General features: G+C 41.3%; 2 protein-coding genes across 7 annotated transcripts in view; one reads left to right on the top strand and one right to left on the bottom strand.

The window, feature by feature from the left end:
* Positions 1-5,877, top strand: part of LOC115222218 (cyclin-dependent kinase 8) — a 30,717-nt gene extending 24,840 nt beyond the window's left edge. For 3 of the 6 annotated variants that reach the window (XM_036511133.1, XM_029792379.2, XM_029792377.2), the window contains exons 12-13: positions 1,376-1,498; positions 4,923-5,877. In XM_036511133.1, the coding sequence (XP_036367026.1) occupies positions 1,376-1,498; positions 4,923-5,033 (234 nt within the window). In that variant the 3' untranslated portion in view covers positions 5,034-5,877. Of the gene's footprint in view, positions 1-1,375; positions 1,499-2,449; positions 2,477-4,922 lie in introns of those variants that run through there. The other 3 variants (XM_036511134.1, XM_029792378.2, XM_036511135.1) reach the window with 2 other exon arrangements.
* Positions 5,878-10,610: 4,733 nt separating this feature from the next.
* Positions 10,611-12,500, bottom strand: part of LOC115222397 — a 9,021-nt gene continuing 7,131 nt past the window's right edge. The window contains exon 3 of the mRNA XM_029792626.2: positions 10,611-10,819. Within this exon, the coding sequence (XP_029648486.1) occupies positions 10,717-10,819 (103 nt within the window). The 3' untranslated portion in view covers positions 10,611-10,716. The remainder of the gene's footprint in view (positions 10,820-12,500) is intronic.

Below are 12,500 nucleotides of genomic sequence, written 5' to 3'. Positions count from 1 at the left end.
TATATCTAAATAGAAATTTTGCAGCACACCTTGAGACACATGTGATCAGACTGAAAATTCTCAAAGAGTAAGAGACGGTCCAGTTATTGACGATTTAAAGTCTATTTCTCGGCGTATTTGGCATAGGGATTTCTTTCTTTTGCCCTAAAACGGACGTTGAACGATGATGATATATATATATATATACATATATATATATATATATACATGGAATCGGGATAATGGATTAGATCAGGGGTTCTCAACTGGGATCCATATAGTTCCTAAGGGTCTGCATCAGATTTTTGGGAGTTCACACAGCAAAATAGTAATTGGGGATCTGCAGGAGTATTTTAAGGGCCTCTAAAAAATTTTGGTTTTGATGTATTTATTGGTAAGTATTGCAAGAAACAGCTGGGTTTTTTTCTCTAACATTTTACATAGTTCAACCTACACAAGCTAATGGGTGAAAAACAAAAGAGGAAGTTTGAAGTTTCTATAAAACTAGTTTTTAAGTTAATTTTTTGGCGCAAAAAGCAAGGCCATGTAGGGGGACATGGAGTTATGTACAGGAAGGGTGTTCATGCAAAGAGTTGAGGCCATTTCTGGTCAAGAGAGACTTTGAACCAAGCGGTCGTCGGCATCTTCACTATCTCGTCCTGCAGTTTATTCCACGGATCCGCAACCCGGACGGAGAAAGCCCCTCTCCTTCGATTGAGATGAAATCGTCGCAGATAGAGCTTATGGAACGTCTATGAGGGTCCACCAGAACAAAATAGTATTCAAAGTGTTCTATAGATAAAAAAAAAAAAAATTGTCAAGAGTGGGTGTGTGGTAGGTTGCTTGCTAACCAACCACATGGTTCCGGGTTCAGTCTCACTGCGTGGCACCTTGGGCAAGTGTCTTCTGCTATAGCCTCGGGCCGACCAATGCCTTGTGAGTGGATTTGGTAGACGGAAACTGAAAGAAGCCCGTCGTATATATGTGTGTATATATATATATATATATATATATGTGTGTGTGTGTCTGTGTTTGTCCCCTAGCATTGCTTGACAACCGATGCTGGTGTGTTTACGTCCCCGTCACTTAGCGGTTCAGCAAAAGATACCAATAGAATAAGTACTGGGCTTACAAAGAATAAGTCCCGGGGTCGGTTTGCTTGACCAAAGGCGGTGCTCCAGCATGGCCGCAGTCAAATGACTGAAACAAGTAAAAGAGTAACCCGTGGACTTAGATGCTTTGTGGTATTGGTTCTGGTCCTCTGTTTTCCGAGTTCAACTCCTGCCAGGGCTTGCATGTGTGGTGAACTTAATCCATGAACCTCTTTCTCCTCCTATTTTTCTGTTTCCCCTCAGCCCTCTATCCACTCCTAATTGTTATTTTTTTTACCTCACAGCAAGCAGCCGCTGCTGATCAGTCATCTAGTCACAACCAACCTCCATCAAAACGGGTAAGAGTTATTCCCCCTGTCACCACGACAGGGGGCAGTACTATAGGAACTTCAGATTATCAGGTAAAGGTCAGCTACTTCACTTTTTATCCATTTTATTTTATTTCATTTATGAAATTTCCTTTGTATTAATAAAATGAATGTATTTTTAAGTTTGTGTATTACACTCTCGGAGTGGTTGGCGTTAGGAAGGGCATCCAGCTGTAGAAACACTGCCAGATCTGACTGGTCTGGTGCAGCCTTCGGGCTCCCCAGACCCCAGTTGAACCATCCAACCCATGCGAGCATGGAAAGCGGACGTTAAACGATGATGATGATGTATTAGATGAGATTTAATTAAAGCAATTTAAATTGGTGCAGGCGTGGCTTTGTGGTAAGAAGTTTACTTCCCAACCACATGGTTCCAGGTTCAGTCCCACTGCATGACACCTTGGACAAAAGTGTCTTCTATTATAGCCTGGGCCAACCAAATCCTTGAGTGAATTTGGTAGATGGAAACTGAAAGAAGCCAGTTGTATAGAATATCACGTGATCACGTGACCGACCAGTCCATCAGATGTAGTTACACATCGCTGGTCACAATGCGTGCGCATTGTTTTAGCCTTCGAATGACGCCACCCCGCTGGCTAAGCGAGCAGGCCAACAGAAGAAAGAGTGGTGAAAGAGTACAGTAGGGATCACCACCCCCTGCCGGAGCCTCGTGGAGCTTTTAGGTGTTTTCGCTCAATAAACACTCACATCGCCCGGTCTGGGAATTGAAACCGTGATCCTACGACCGCGAGTCCGCTGCCCTAACCACTGGGCCATTGCGCCTCCATGTATAGAATATATATGTATATATTTATGTGTGTATGCCTTTGTGTCTGTCTCCCACCAACATTGCTTGACAACTGGCATGTTTGAGAGGGCCACTATAAATAGCAGTGGCCCTAAGACAGTGCCCTGTGGAACACCACTTACGATTTGTGTTTCCTTTGCGGTGGCTCCATTGGCCACCACTGCCTGTCGCCTACCTTTTAGAGAGTCGTGTAGCCACTCTCCAAGTTTTCCGACTAAGCTGAGATCACGCAGTTTGACATATCATACCTTGGTCATCTTTACCAAAGGCTTTTGCAAAGTTGAGATATATCACATCCACACTTGAGTTGTTTAGCAGCTGTTTTAAGACCCAACCATAGTGTTGCAAGAGCTGTGTCAGGCAGCTTCTACCTAGTCGAAGTCCATGCTGGGTGTCAGTCAACAAGTCATTTTCTTCAAGGAAATACTCTTCTGTATTTTTGGGCTGTCTTCTGGTTGTCACTCATGCTTTGCAGGTAAATGATGGAAAATGTGCTAGGCTAGCTGTGTGTGTGTGTGTGTGTATGTATGTATGTATGTACGTATTTTATTCCTTTATATGTTTCTGTTTACCTCACGGAGTGGTTGGCGTTAGGAAGGGCATCCAGCCATAGAAACACTGCCAGATCAGACTGGGCCTGATGCAGCCTTCTGGCTTCACAGACCCCAGTTGAACCGTCTAACCCATGCTAGCATGGAAAACGGACGTTAAACGATGATGTTTGTCATTTGTCTGCGGCCATGCTGGAGCTCCACCTTTATTCGAACGAATTGACCCCAGGGCTTATTCTTTCTAAGCCTAGTGCTTATTCTATCGGTCGCTTTTTGCCGAATCACTATGTTATGGGGATGTAAACACACCAGCATCAGTTGTCAAGCGATGGTGGTGGGGACAAACTCAGACACACACACATACAAATATATACAGCAGGAGTGGCTGTGTGGTAAGTAGCTTGCTAACCAACCACATGGTTCCGGGTTCAGTCCCACTGCGTGGCATCTTGGGCAAGTGTCTTCTGCTATAGCCTCGGGCCGACCAATGCCTTCTGAGTGGATTTGGTAGACGGAAACTGAAAGAAGCCTGTCGTATATATGTATATATATATGTATGTGTGTTTGTTCCCCTAGCATTGCCTGACAACCGATGCTGGTGTGTTTACGTCCCCGTCACTGGGCTTACAAAGAGTAAGTTCCGGTGTCGATTTGCTCGACTAAAGGCGGTGCTCCAGCATGGGCGCAGTCAAATGACTGAAACAAGTAAAAGAGTAAAGAGAGTAAAGAGTCCATCTAAAAACGAAATAAGTTTTGTGTCTCAACTGAAAATATTCTTGGAAGGGAGGTAACTCTGTTAAACCATGAACGAAAAGGAATCTTCCAAATTATTTCTCATTGCTTTTCCTTTAACTTGTGATGTTATTTTTGCATAATGTATTGACAGGCACATGTGTAGTTTTGAATGTGGAGCCAGCATGCCATATTGATACAAGGGTCTTAGAAAACCTAGTCAGCATTAATGCTTCATGTAATGTCCGTATGTTTTGTGAGATTGGCAGACGTCAATTACAGGAGCATCGAGGCCTGTTATATGAACAAATGCCACTGGTCTCGTTTGTTTGTGTTACTCACCAAAAATACACGAAGAGAGATGGGGTCCTTCACTTATACCAGCGTGCAATTACTATGTACATTGGTTTGTCTTGGTATAAAAGATGGGCTTCAGCAAATATTCTGCTCAATACCTATTTCTTTACTACCTTCAAGGGGATAAACACAGAGGGGACAAACAAGGACAGACAAACGGATTAAGTCGATTTTACCGACCACAGTGAATAACTGGTACTTATTTAAACGACCCCCGAAAGGATGAAAGGCAAAGTCGACCTCGGCAGAATTTGAACTCAGAACGTAACGGCAGACGAAATACCTATTTCTTTACTATCCACAAGGGGCTAAACACAGAGGAAACAAACAAGGACAGACAAATGGATTAAGTCGATTACATCGACACCAGTGCGTAACTGGTACTTAATTTATCGATCCCGAAAAGGATGAAAGGCAAAGTCAACCTCGGCGGAATTTGAACTCGCAACGTAGTGGCAGACGAAATACCGCTAAGCATTTCGCCCGGCATGCTAACGTTTCTACCAGCTCACCGCCTTACTCCTCAATACCACGGATTTGCTTGTCAGTTGTTTGACCTTAATCAGTTGAGCATGTCCCTTAGTGGCTGACGATATGTGCACCTCTGACCATGAGCAGAAGTAGTGGGGGAGCATCATAGCCATGTGTTGAAAGGATTCATAGAGGTTTGGATAATTCACCTCTGGAAACATGGGTGGTTCTTTCAACATCCTTAAACAACCCTTATTCAGGGACCTTTTGAGTGGGATGGGCTACTCTACCTGAAGAAAATTCTAACTGGGCCCCACCTGAAAGGTCATGCACTGTTTATCTTAATACGAGATCACCATGTCGCGCACAAATGGTTGTGATGCATGTGCCTGGTGTACCCTTATCACATGGGTAGTCGTGATTGGTATATTGAGTTTTGTATAATTGTACCCCAGTGTCACTTTGATGGCATGTGCTACTCTCTTAATAATAATAATAATAATAATAATAATGATGTCTTTTTGTTTCATTTGTTTTCTTGTAGCATGTTCACAACATTCAAGGAGGAAACCAGCAACAGACTGGCATTACAATGTCCACAGGCAATACCTCACAGACTTCAAGTTCAATAGTGTATGGACAGTCCAGATTTTAGAACCAGGTTGACAGATAGATAGAAAGACATGTGCACACGTCCCATTTTAGAAACTGCGTTTCGTATGTCAGCCGTCAACAGTGACCCGTTTCTTTTGAGATCATTGTTGAACTGACCGCATGTGCTTGCTGTGTCTGTCTGTCTGTTTGTCCGATACATCTGGGTCTAGTTTTCTGGTACGATTCGATGACCAGTAACACCTGTTTCTACCGACCATCGCTGTTGGCAGTCGACCCTGCCGGGGAAATAGCCATGTAACCGTTCAGAAATACACCATTGAGATCCTATACAACTGCTAGGGTCAGGTTGCCGTTTTGCTTTCGTGCTCGACAGTGACTTCTTGGAGGAAATGGTAATAGCTCAGCATCGATGCCCCAAAGATTACAAATATCAACAGAAAATGCGGAACAACTACAAACACCACAAACATCAGGAACAACAACAACAACAATAGTAAGGAAACAACAACAGAGGCCAAACAGTTTAACCAAATCAAAAGGAAAATTAAGATAATTCTTTACTAATTCTACTCGTACACAAAAGGATAAACTCAACACACCTAATGAGACACACACTATGTAGAAACATCACCTAGAAGGCAGTTGACAATTATAAACCTTATTATTAGCAACAAGAGCAACAGCAGCAGTTGCCATCATTGTCATCCACTTCACCTCTCATTTTTATCATCATTAAATACATTTGACCTTAACCTGACCACAATCACAAGATCAGCAGCAGCAGCCAGAAGTAATGAAAGGAAAAAAAAAAAAAATATATAAAAAAAATTCCATTTTTTTTTTTTTTTTTTTTTTTTGAGTAACATCCCTCCTTTTAGAAAAAATAAATTTAAACTTAAAAGAAAAAAAAAAACATTCGTGTTGGCAACAACAGCAAAAAAAAGGAAAAAAGACAAGACATGTAACATGTACACAAACACACATACATAAAATGCATACATGCGCACACACACGTTTATATATGCATACGCTCACACAAACACTTAGATGAAGAAAAAAGGAATAAAAGATATGTAAAAAAAAAATAGAAAAAAATTTTTAAACAAAAAGTTGAAAAATACTGCAAATAATTTTTATTTTTATTTTTTTACCTTTTCATTTTTCAATTACAATAATATCCAAGAAATCTTCAAAAATTTAAGCATGTATATATGTTTTTAAGTAGATACGTACATATACATATATATTGTATATGTTTATCTGTACATATGAATATACACAGCTATATATATTTTATATACATGCCAGCACAGCCTGACTGGCGTCTGTGTCGGTGACACATATAAAGCACCAACCGATTGTGGTCGTTTGCCAGCCTCTTCTGGCCCCTGTGTCAGTGGCGTGTAAAAAGCACCCACTACACTCATTGAGTGGTTGGCGTTAGGAAGGGCATCCAGCTGTAGAAACACTGCCAGATCAGACTGGAGCCTGGTGCAGTCTCCTGGCTTCTCAGACCCCGATCGAACTGTCCAACCCATGCTAGCATGGAAAACGGACGTTAAACGATAATGATGTGTATATTTTATCTACACAGGATATATATGTAAAAAGGATGCATTACAATCTAGGAGTGGTTGTCGTTAGGAAGGGCATCTAGCTGTAGAAACACTGCCAGATCAGACTGGAGCCTGGTGCAGCCTTCTGGCTTCCCAGACCCCGATCGAACCGTCCAACCCATGCTAGCATGGAAAACGGACGTTAAACGATAATATGTATATTTTATCTACACAGGATATATATGTAAAAAGGATGCATTACAATCTAGGAGTGGTTGGCATTAGGAAGGGCATCCAGTCATAGAAGCCATGCCAAATGAGACTGGAATGTGGTGCAGCGTTCCAGTTAAACTGTCTTGCCCATGCCAACATGGAAAGTAGATGTTAAATGATGTGTCTACCACGCACGCACACACATACTCTCTCTCTCTCTCTCTCTCTCATATATTATCCACTAAGACACTGGGCAAGTGCTTACTACTATCGCCCATGACTAACCAAAGTACTGTGCAATGGGACTGAATCTAAAATGGTAAAATGGAGAAGTTTATTTCAGTTTCACATCACCAGTTCTGCTCACCAAAAGTGGCCCATTCGGTACTGTGCATTTATCCAATCTCTGGGGAAGTTTGAAAAGTTTGCTTCCTAACCATTTGGTTCCAAGTTCAATCACACTGCAAGTGACCTCTGTTATTCCCAGACCTGACCAAAGCCTTGTGAATTCCATTGACATAGGCATATACATCGAGTGTTCTTCCAGTCCGCTTGTGTTCAGATCATGGGACGCTTGTCATATAAGCAATTTTGTATGTTCTTTTATTCTTTTACTTGTTCCAGCCATTTGACTGGGGCCTTGCTGGAGCACTGCCTTAAAGAGTTTTAGTCAGAGAAATCAACCCCAAGATTTATTCGTTGCAGGCCTAGCACTTAGTCTATCACTTTTGCCAAACCGCTAAGTTAAAGGGGACTTAAAAACACTGGCATTGGTTGTCAAGTGGAACACACACACACAAAATAGGCTTCTTTCAGTTTTCCTCCCTCTTTCCCTTTCAGAGAGGTACTGAGCAGCTATACGCACACATACACACACGGCAGTAACTTCCACCTACCGAATTCAATCACAAAGCTCCGGTCGGCTCGGGGCTATAGTGAAAGACACCTACCCAAAGTGCCACACAGTGGGACTGAACCCGAAACCATGCAGTTAAGAAGCAAGCTCCCTAACCACACAGCCATGCCCCGTCTACGCAATCCACTCACTAAGTTTTGGTCAGTCTGAGGCTATAGTAGATGGTTGCCCAAGGTGCCATGCAGTGGGACTGAACCCAGAACCATGTGGTTGAGAAGCAAGCTTCTCAGGACACAGCCATGCCTGTTCCTTCATAATACTAGTTATTTCTTCTGTGAAAAGGATGTTTGTTCATGGTTTCTAACTATTTCCAGCAAAAGAATATTCGCTGAGGCCAGTTTTCATCAGTGGGAAATCCTTTGGATTTCAAATATACACCCAGCCAGATCCACATGTAAAACTAACTGCCTGTATATCCTAACTTTTCAGACCACTGCGCAGACGCAGATTATTTCCGGCGACAGAAAGGATGCCAGTAAAAATTTCGAACAAATTTATCAGAGAATATTTAAACATAGTAAATAATAATAAATTATTATTACCAGTGGCCTTGCACAAAACGAATTAGTCATTAGGCTGAAACCATGGTCTGGGAAATAATTGAGATGGTAAACGTTTTTAATTTTCATTCCTTTCGAGAATTTATCCTTAATTGGTGGTTTGAGTTTTTTACTGCTCTTTCTAGCACAAGGCTTTCCTATTTGGAAGCCTCATGATGTGTGTGTGTGTGTGTGTGTGTGTATATATAATAATTATTTAAGGGAATATTATTCCCAACTTACAGGGAAAAATTCAATTTAGAAATACTAAATCAAATATCAGAAAATATAATATATATATATAAATTAGAAAAAAACACCTTTTATCAATTCAAAATGAACAATTAAATTACACCATCTAGAAAATTACATATAATAGAAATATTAAAATAACAATATACCGAAGATTAAGTAAATTGCAAAACAATAATAAAAACGTATATAATTGGTAGAATAACAATATATATATATATATATATATATTATATATATATATATATATATATATATATTAGAAATATTAAAATTACTAAGTCTCTCTAAAGGAGAATACGGCAGCGTTACTGGATATTAATAGTTATCGCCATACTAATATGGCAGTCCATAAATATAAGACTAAAGCTGTCGCTGATTAGCTCCAAGAGGCCATCGCCTCTAGCTAGCTATATGACGCACGAACCTGCGTCCATTACAACCTTCAAATTATATTTATGGACTGCCATATTAGTATGGCGATAACTATTAATATCCAGTAACGCTGCCGTAATCTCCTTTAGAGAGACTTAGTAATTTTAATATTTCTATTATTGAAAACAAGTGGATGTATTCCACTGTAACTAGGTATATAAAATCTTCGAACAGACGGTCAGTAGCGACACCTGCTGGGTCTGACTACGTTGCATTGATAAAGAGCAACAACCCTGAAACATGTCTGACTAGCAAGGTGAAGCGGCTGACCTCCCCTGTTCGAAGGTTGCAATGGACGCAGGTTCGTGTGTCATATAGCTAGCTAGAGGCGATGGCCTCTTGGAGCTAATCAGCGACAGCTTTAGTCTTATATTTATGGACTGCCATATTAGTATGGCGATAACTATTGATATATATATCAAAGCGACGAATATAATTTGGCAAATCAAATTTAAATGTTGAAGTAAATCTAAGGGTTTTTGTGTTTTTAAATGGTTTATAGACACCTTACACACACATGTATATAAATTAGATTACATTTCTATACACAAAAGAGGTGACCCTAACAAGACACCTTAAATGCTTAAGAGGACAGTTAAAACCCAAACCCTAGAGAGTAATTTTAAAGGGAATGAAAAATATAACATTCCAATAGTTACCACCTATACTCGAGTTTCGACATCAATGAACATATAAAATAATTTACAATCCGTGTCTCATCAGCATGGTCGCTATAATTAATGTTTGGTTGTAGAACACTGAAGACAAACATGTTCCATCTACATACGTTAGCATTTTTCAAATCCACCGCGCAAGCGCAGCTACAATCGGCAGTAAATGAAATATATATATATATATATATATAGTTAATCCAAACAAAGCACAAAAAAAAAAAAACAACCACGCGAGGACGTGGAACAAATATAGTATTATTGGACGCTCAGGAAAGAAGGAGTGTTTAACGTTTCGAGCGGAGCTCTTCGTCGGAAACAGAAGGGAAGACAGAGGAAAAAAAATAATATTTGTACGTATACACACGCGCACACACACACACACACACACACACACTTCTTTGGTCCTAATCTTTATTTGGTATCGTATTCTTGAATACGTCCATGGTCCAAGGTTTGTTTCGATTCCAGTCCGAGACAATATGATATATATAAAAACCACAAGACGAGTTTCGTAATTAAAAGAAGCACGAAGTCTACATATAGGCGCAGGAGTGGCTGTGTGGTAAGTAGCTTGTTTACCAACCACATAGTTTCGGGTTCAGTCCCACTGCGTGGCATCTTGGGCAAGTGTCTTCTACTATAGCCTCGGGCTGACCAAAGCCTTGTGAGTGGATTTGGTAGACGGAAACTGAAAGAAGCCCGTCGTATATATGTGTATATATATATATATATGTATATAAATGCGTGTGAGTGTTCGTGTGTCTGTGTTTGTCCCCCTAGCATTGCTTGACAACCGATGCTGGTGTGTTTATGTCCCCGGTTCAGCAAAAGAGACCGATAGAATAAGTACTGGGCTTACAAAGAATAAATCCCGGGGTCGAGTTGCTCGATTAAAGGCGGTGCCCCAGCATGGCCGCAGTCAAATGACCGAAACAAGTAAAAGAGTAATATAAACATGTTAAAGCGGCGACACAATCTTAAGATGAAATGAATACTTCGCAAAATTATAATCTAAATAACAACATTTTAAAGTCATTAGCATAATTAATTCAATTTATTCATTCAGAGAATTTATTATAATGAATCTAGAGTCAGACTTTAGAGTCTTCTCAACAAAATAAAGAAATCCGTTCTGTGTTTACCCGGAGTTGGTTACACACCTTTCCTCACAACAAGCCGGATAATCTGCATCGGGATTGACTATCTCCGTTTCCGCACAGTTATGCATTTGTGAACCGCATCTATAATAAAGGAATAAGATAGAAATATTGAAATGAAAGAAACGATTTGGCTGTGTTAGAAACATGCCATAACTAAGGAACATCAAATTTAGTTGTCTGGGAAATATATTGCCGGGGCTGCGGCTGTATTTGTTGTTGTTCTTGCTCTTACTGTTGAGCGAAGCGGTCTTCGTCCCAGAGCCCGCAAGATGGGAGAAGTCCGAAACGTGGTCCTTTGCTATTCGTAAGACCCGCAGAAGAGAAAGCAGGTCAACCCCCCCCCCCCCCGACACCGAGAGCATCGACGGATGGATGAATGCGCATCCAGGGTCAGAGGTTGCGTAGGAAGTCGGGGACAAGAAACAAGAAGAAAGGGTCAGAGAAAGTTGGGGCGAAAGAGTACAACAGGGGTCGCCACCACCCTCTGCCGGAGCTTCGTGGAGCTTTAGGTGTTTTCGCTCAATAAACACACAACGAAACCGCGAGTCCGCTGCCCTAACCAATGGGCCATTGCGTCTCCACTGTTGTTGGTGTTGTTGTTGAAGGTGGTGTTTGTGTTGTTATTGTTGCTGTTGTTGTTTTTGTCGTTGTTATTTTAATCCTAGCGCAGATTTACATCAGACCAGCAGGCGTCTGATGAAAAAGAAACCAGCTGTGGCCATTTCCCCACCCCCCATCAAACTATGTGTATGTAGGACTAATTAATCCGGTAGGACACCCCCTTCACCTGTTTCCTTCGCCCCACTACGCACACATGCCCACATACTCCCATATATACATATGTGCGCACACACACAAATAAGTAGTAAGACAGAAAGATAGATACATAGACAGAGAAAGACTCATAAACACGAAGGGATTCCACACAGTTTCCATCTCCTAAATCCAAGGTGCTGTAGTAGAAATAATTGATTAAGGAGATGCAAGGTAGTCTATTTAATCCCGCAGCAGTAAGTCTCTTTTTATAGGCCAGTTTGTTGAGGAGTGAGGCTGATTTACTTAGTATTTCTAGCAAGGTAAGCGAGCACATATAGGCTCCCTCGTTGCCTCGTGTTTATGTTTTTGTGCATGTGAGAGAGAGAGAGAGAGAGGAGAAAGAGAGAAGGAGAGAGAGAGAGAGATTGTTGCTTTAGATTATATCTATTCGCCAAAAATCTTTGATGGAGAATAACTGCAGCCAAAGGCGTTCCAGTTGAGACCATCCTGCCTATTCTTATATTTAAAACTACATTATTCAACGTGTCCCTCCTTTTTACTATGATGTGATTCTAAGCTTAAGTTTCAGGACATTTGGCTGGTATGTCTAGCAGATCATTTGATCTTCTAGAGCAGGCATAGGCAAACTATCCGAGAATCGGGTCGCATGAGACATGGCCCATCATCAGGTAGGCCGAACTACTAAATTCAAGGTTATTCTTAGTTTGGTGTGCCGTTCAGGATGTCCCGCGGGCCTGAACTACTAAATTCAAGGTTATTCTTAGTTTGGTGCGCCGTTCAGGGTGTCCCGCGGGCCTGAACTACTAAATTCAAGGTTATTCTTAGTTTGGTGTGCCGTTCAGGGTGTCCCGCGGGCCTGAACTACTAAATTCAAGGTTATTCTTAGTTTGGTGTGCCGTTCAGGGTGTCCCGCGGGCCTGAACTACTAAATTCAAGGTTATTCTTAATTTGGTGTGCCGTTCAGGGTGTCCCGCGGGCCTGAACT

This window comes from Octopus sinensis, linkage group LG19, assembly GCF_006345805.1.
Source record: "Octopus sinensis linkage group LG19, ASM634580v1, whole genome shotgun sequence".
Classification (NCBI taxonomy): Eukaryota; Metazoa; Mollusca; class Cephalopoda; order Octopoda; family Octopodidae; genus Octopus; species Octopus sinensis.
This window is presented reverse-complemented; position numbering and strand designations above follow the sequence as displayed.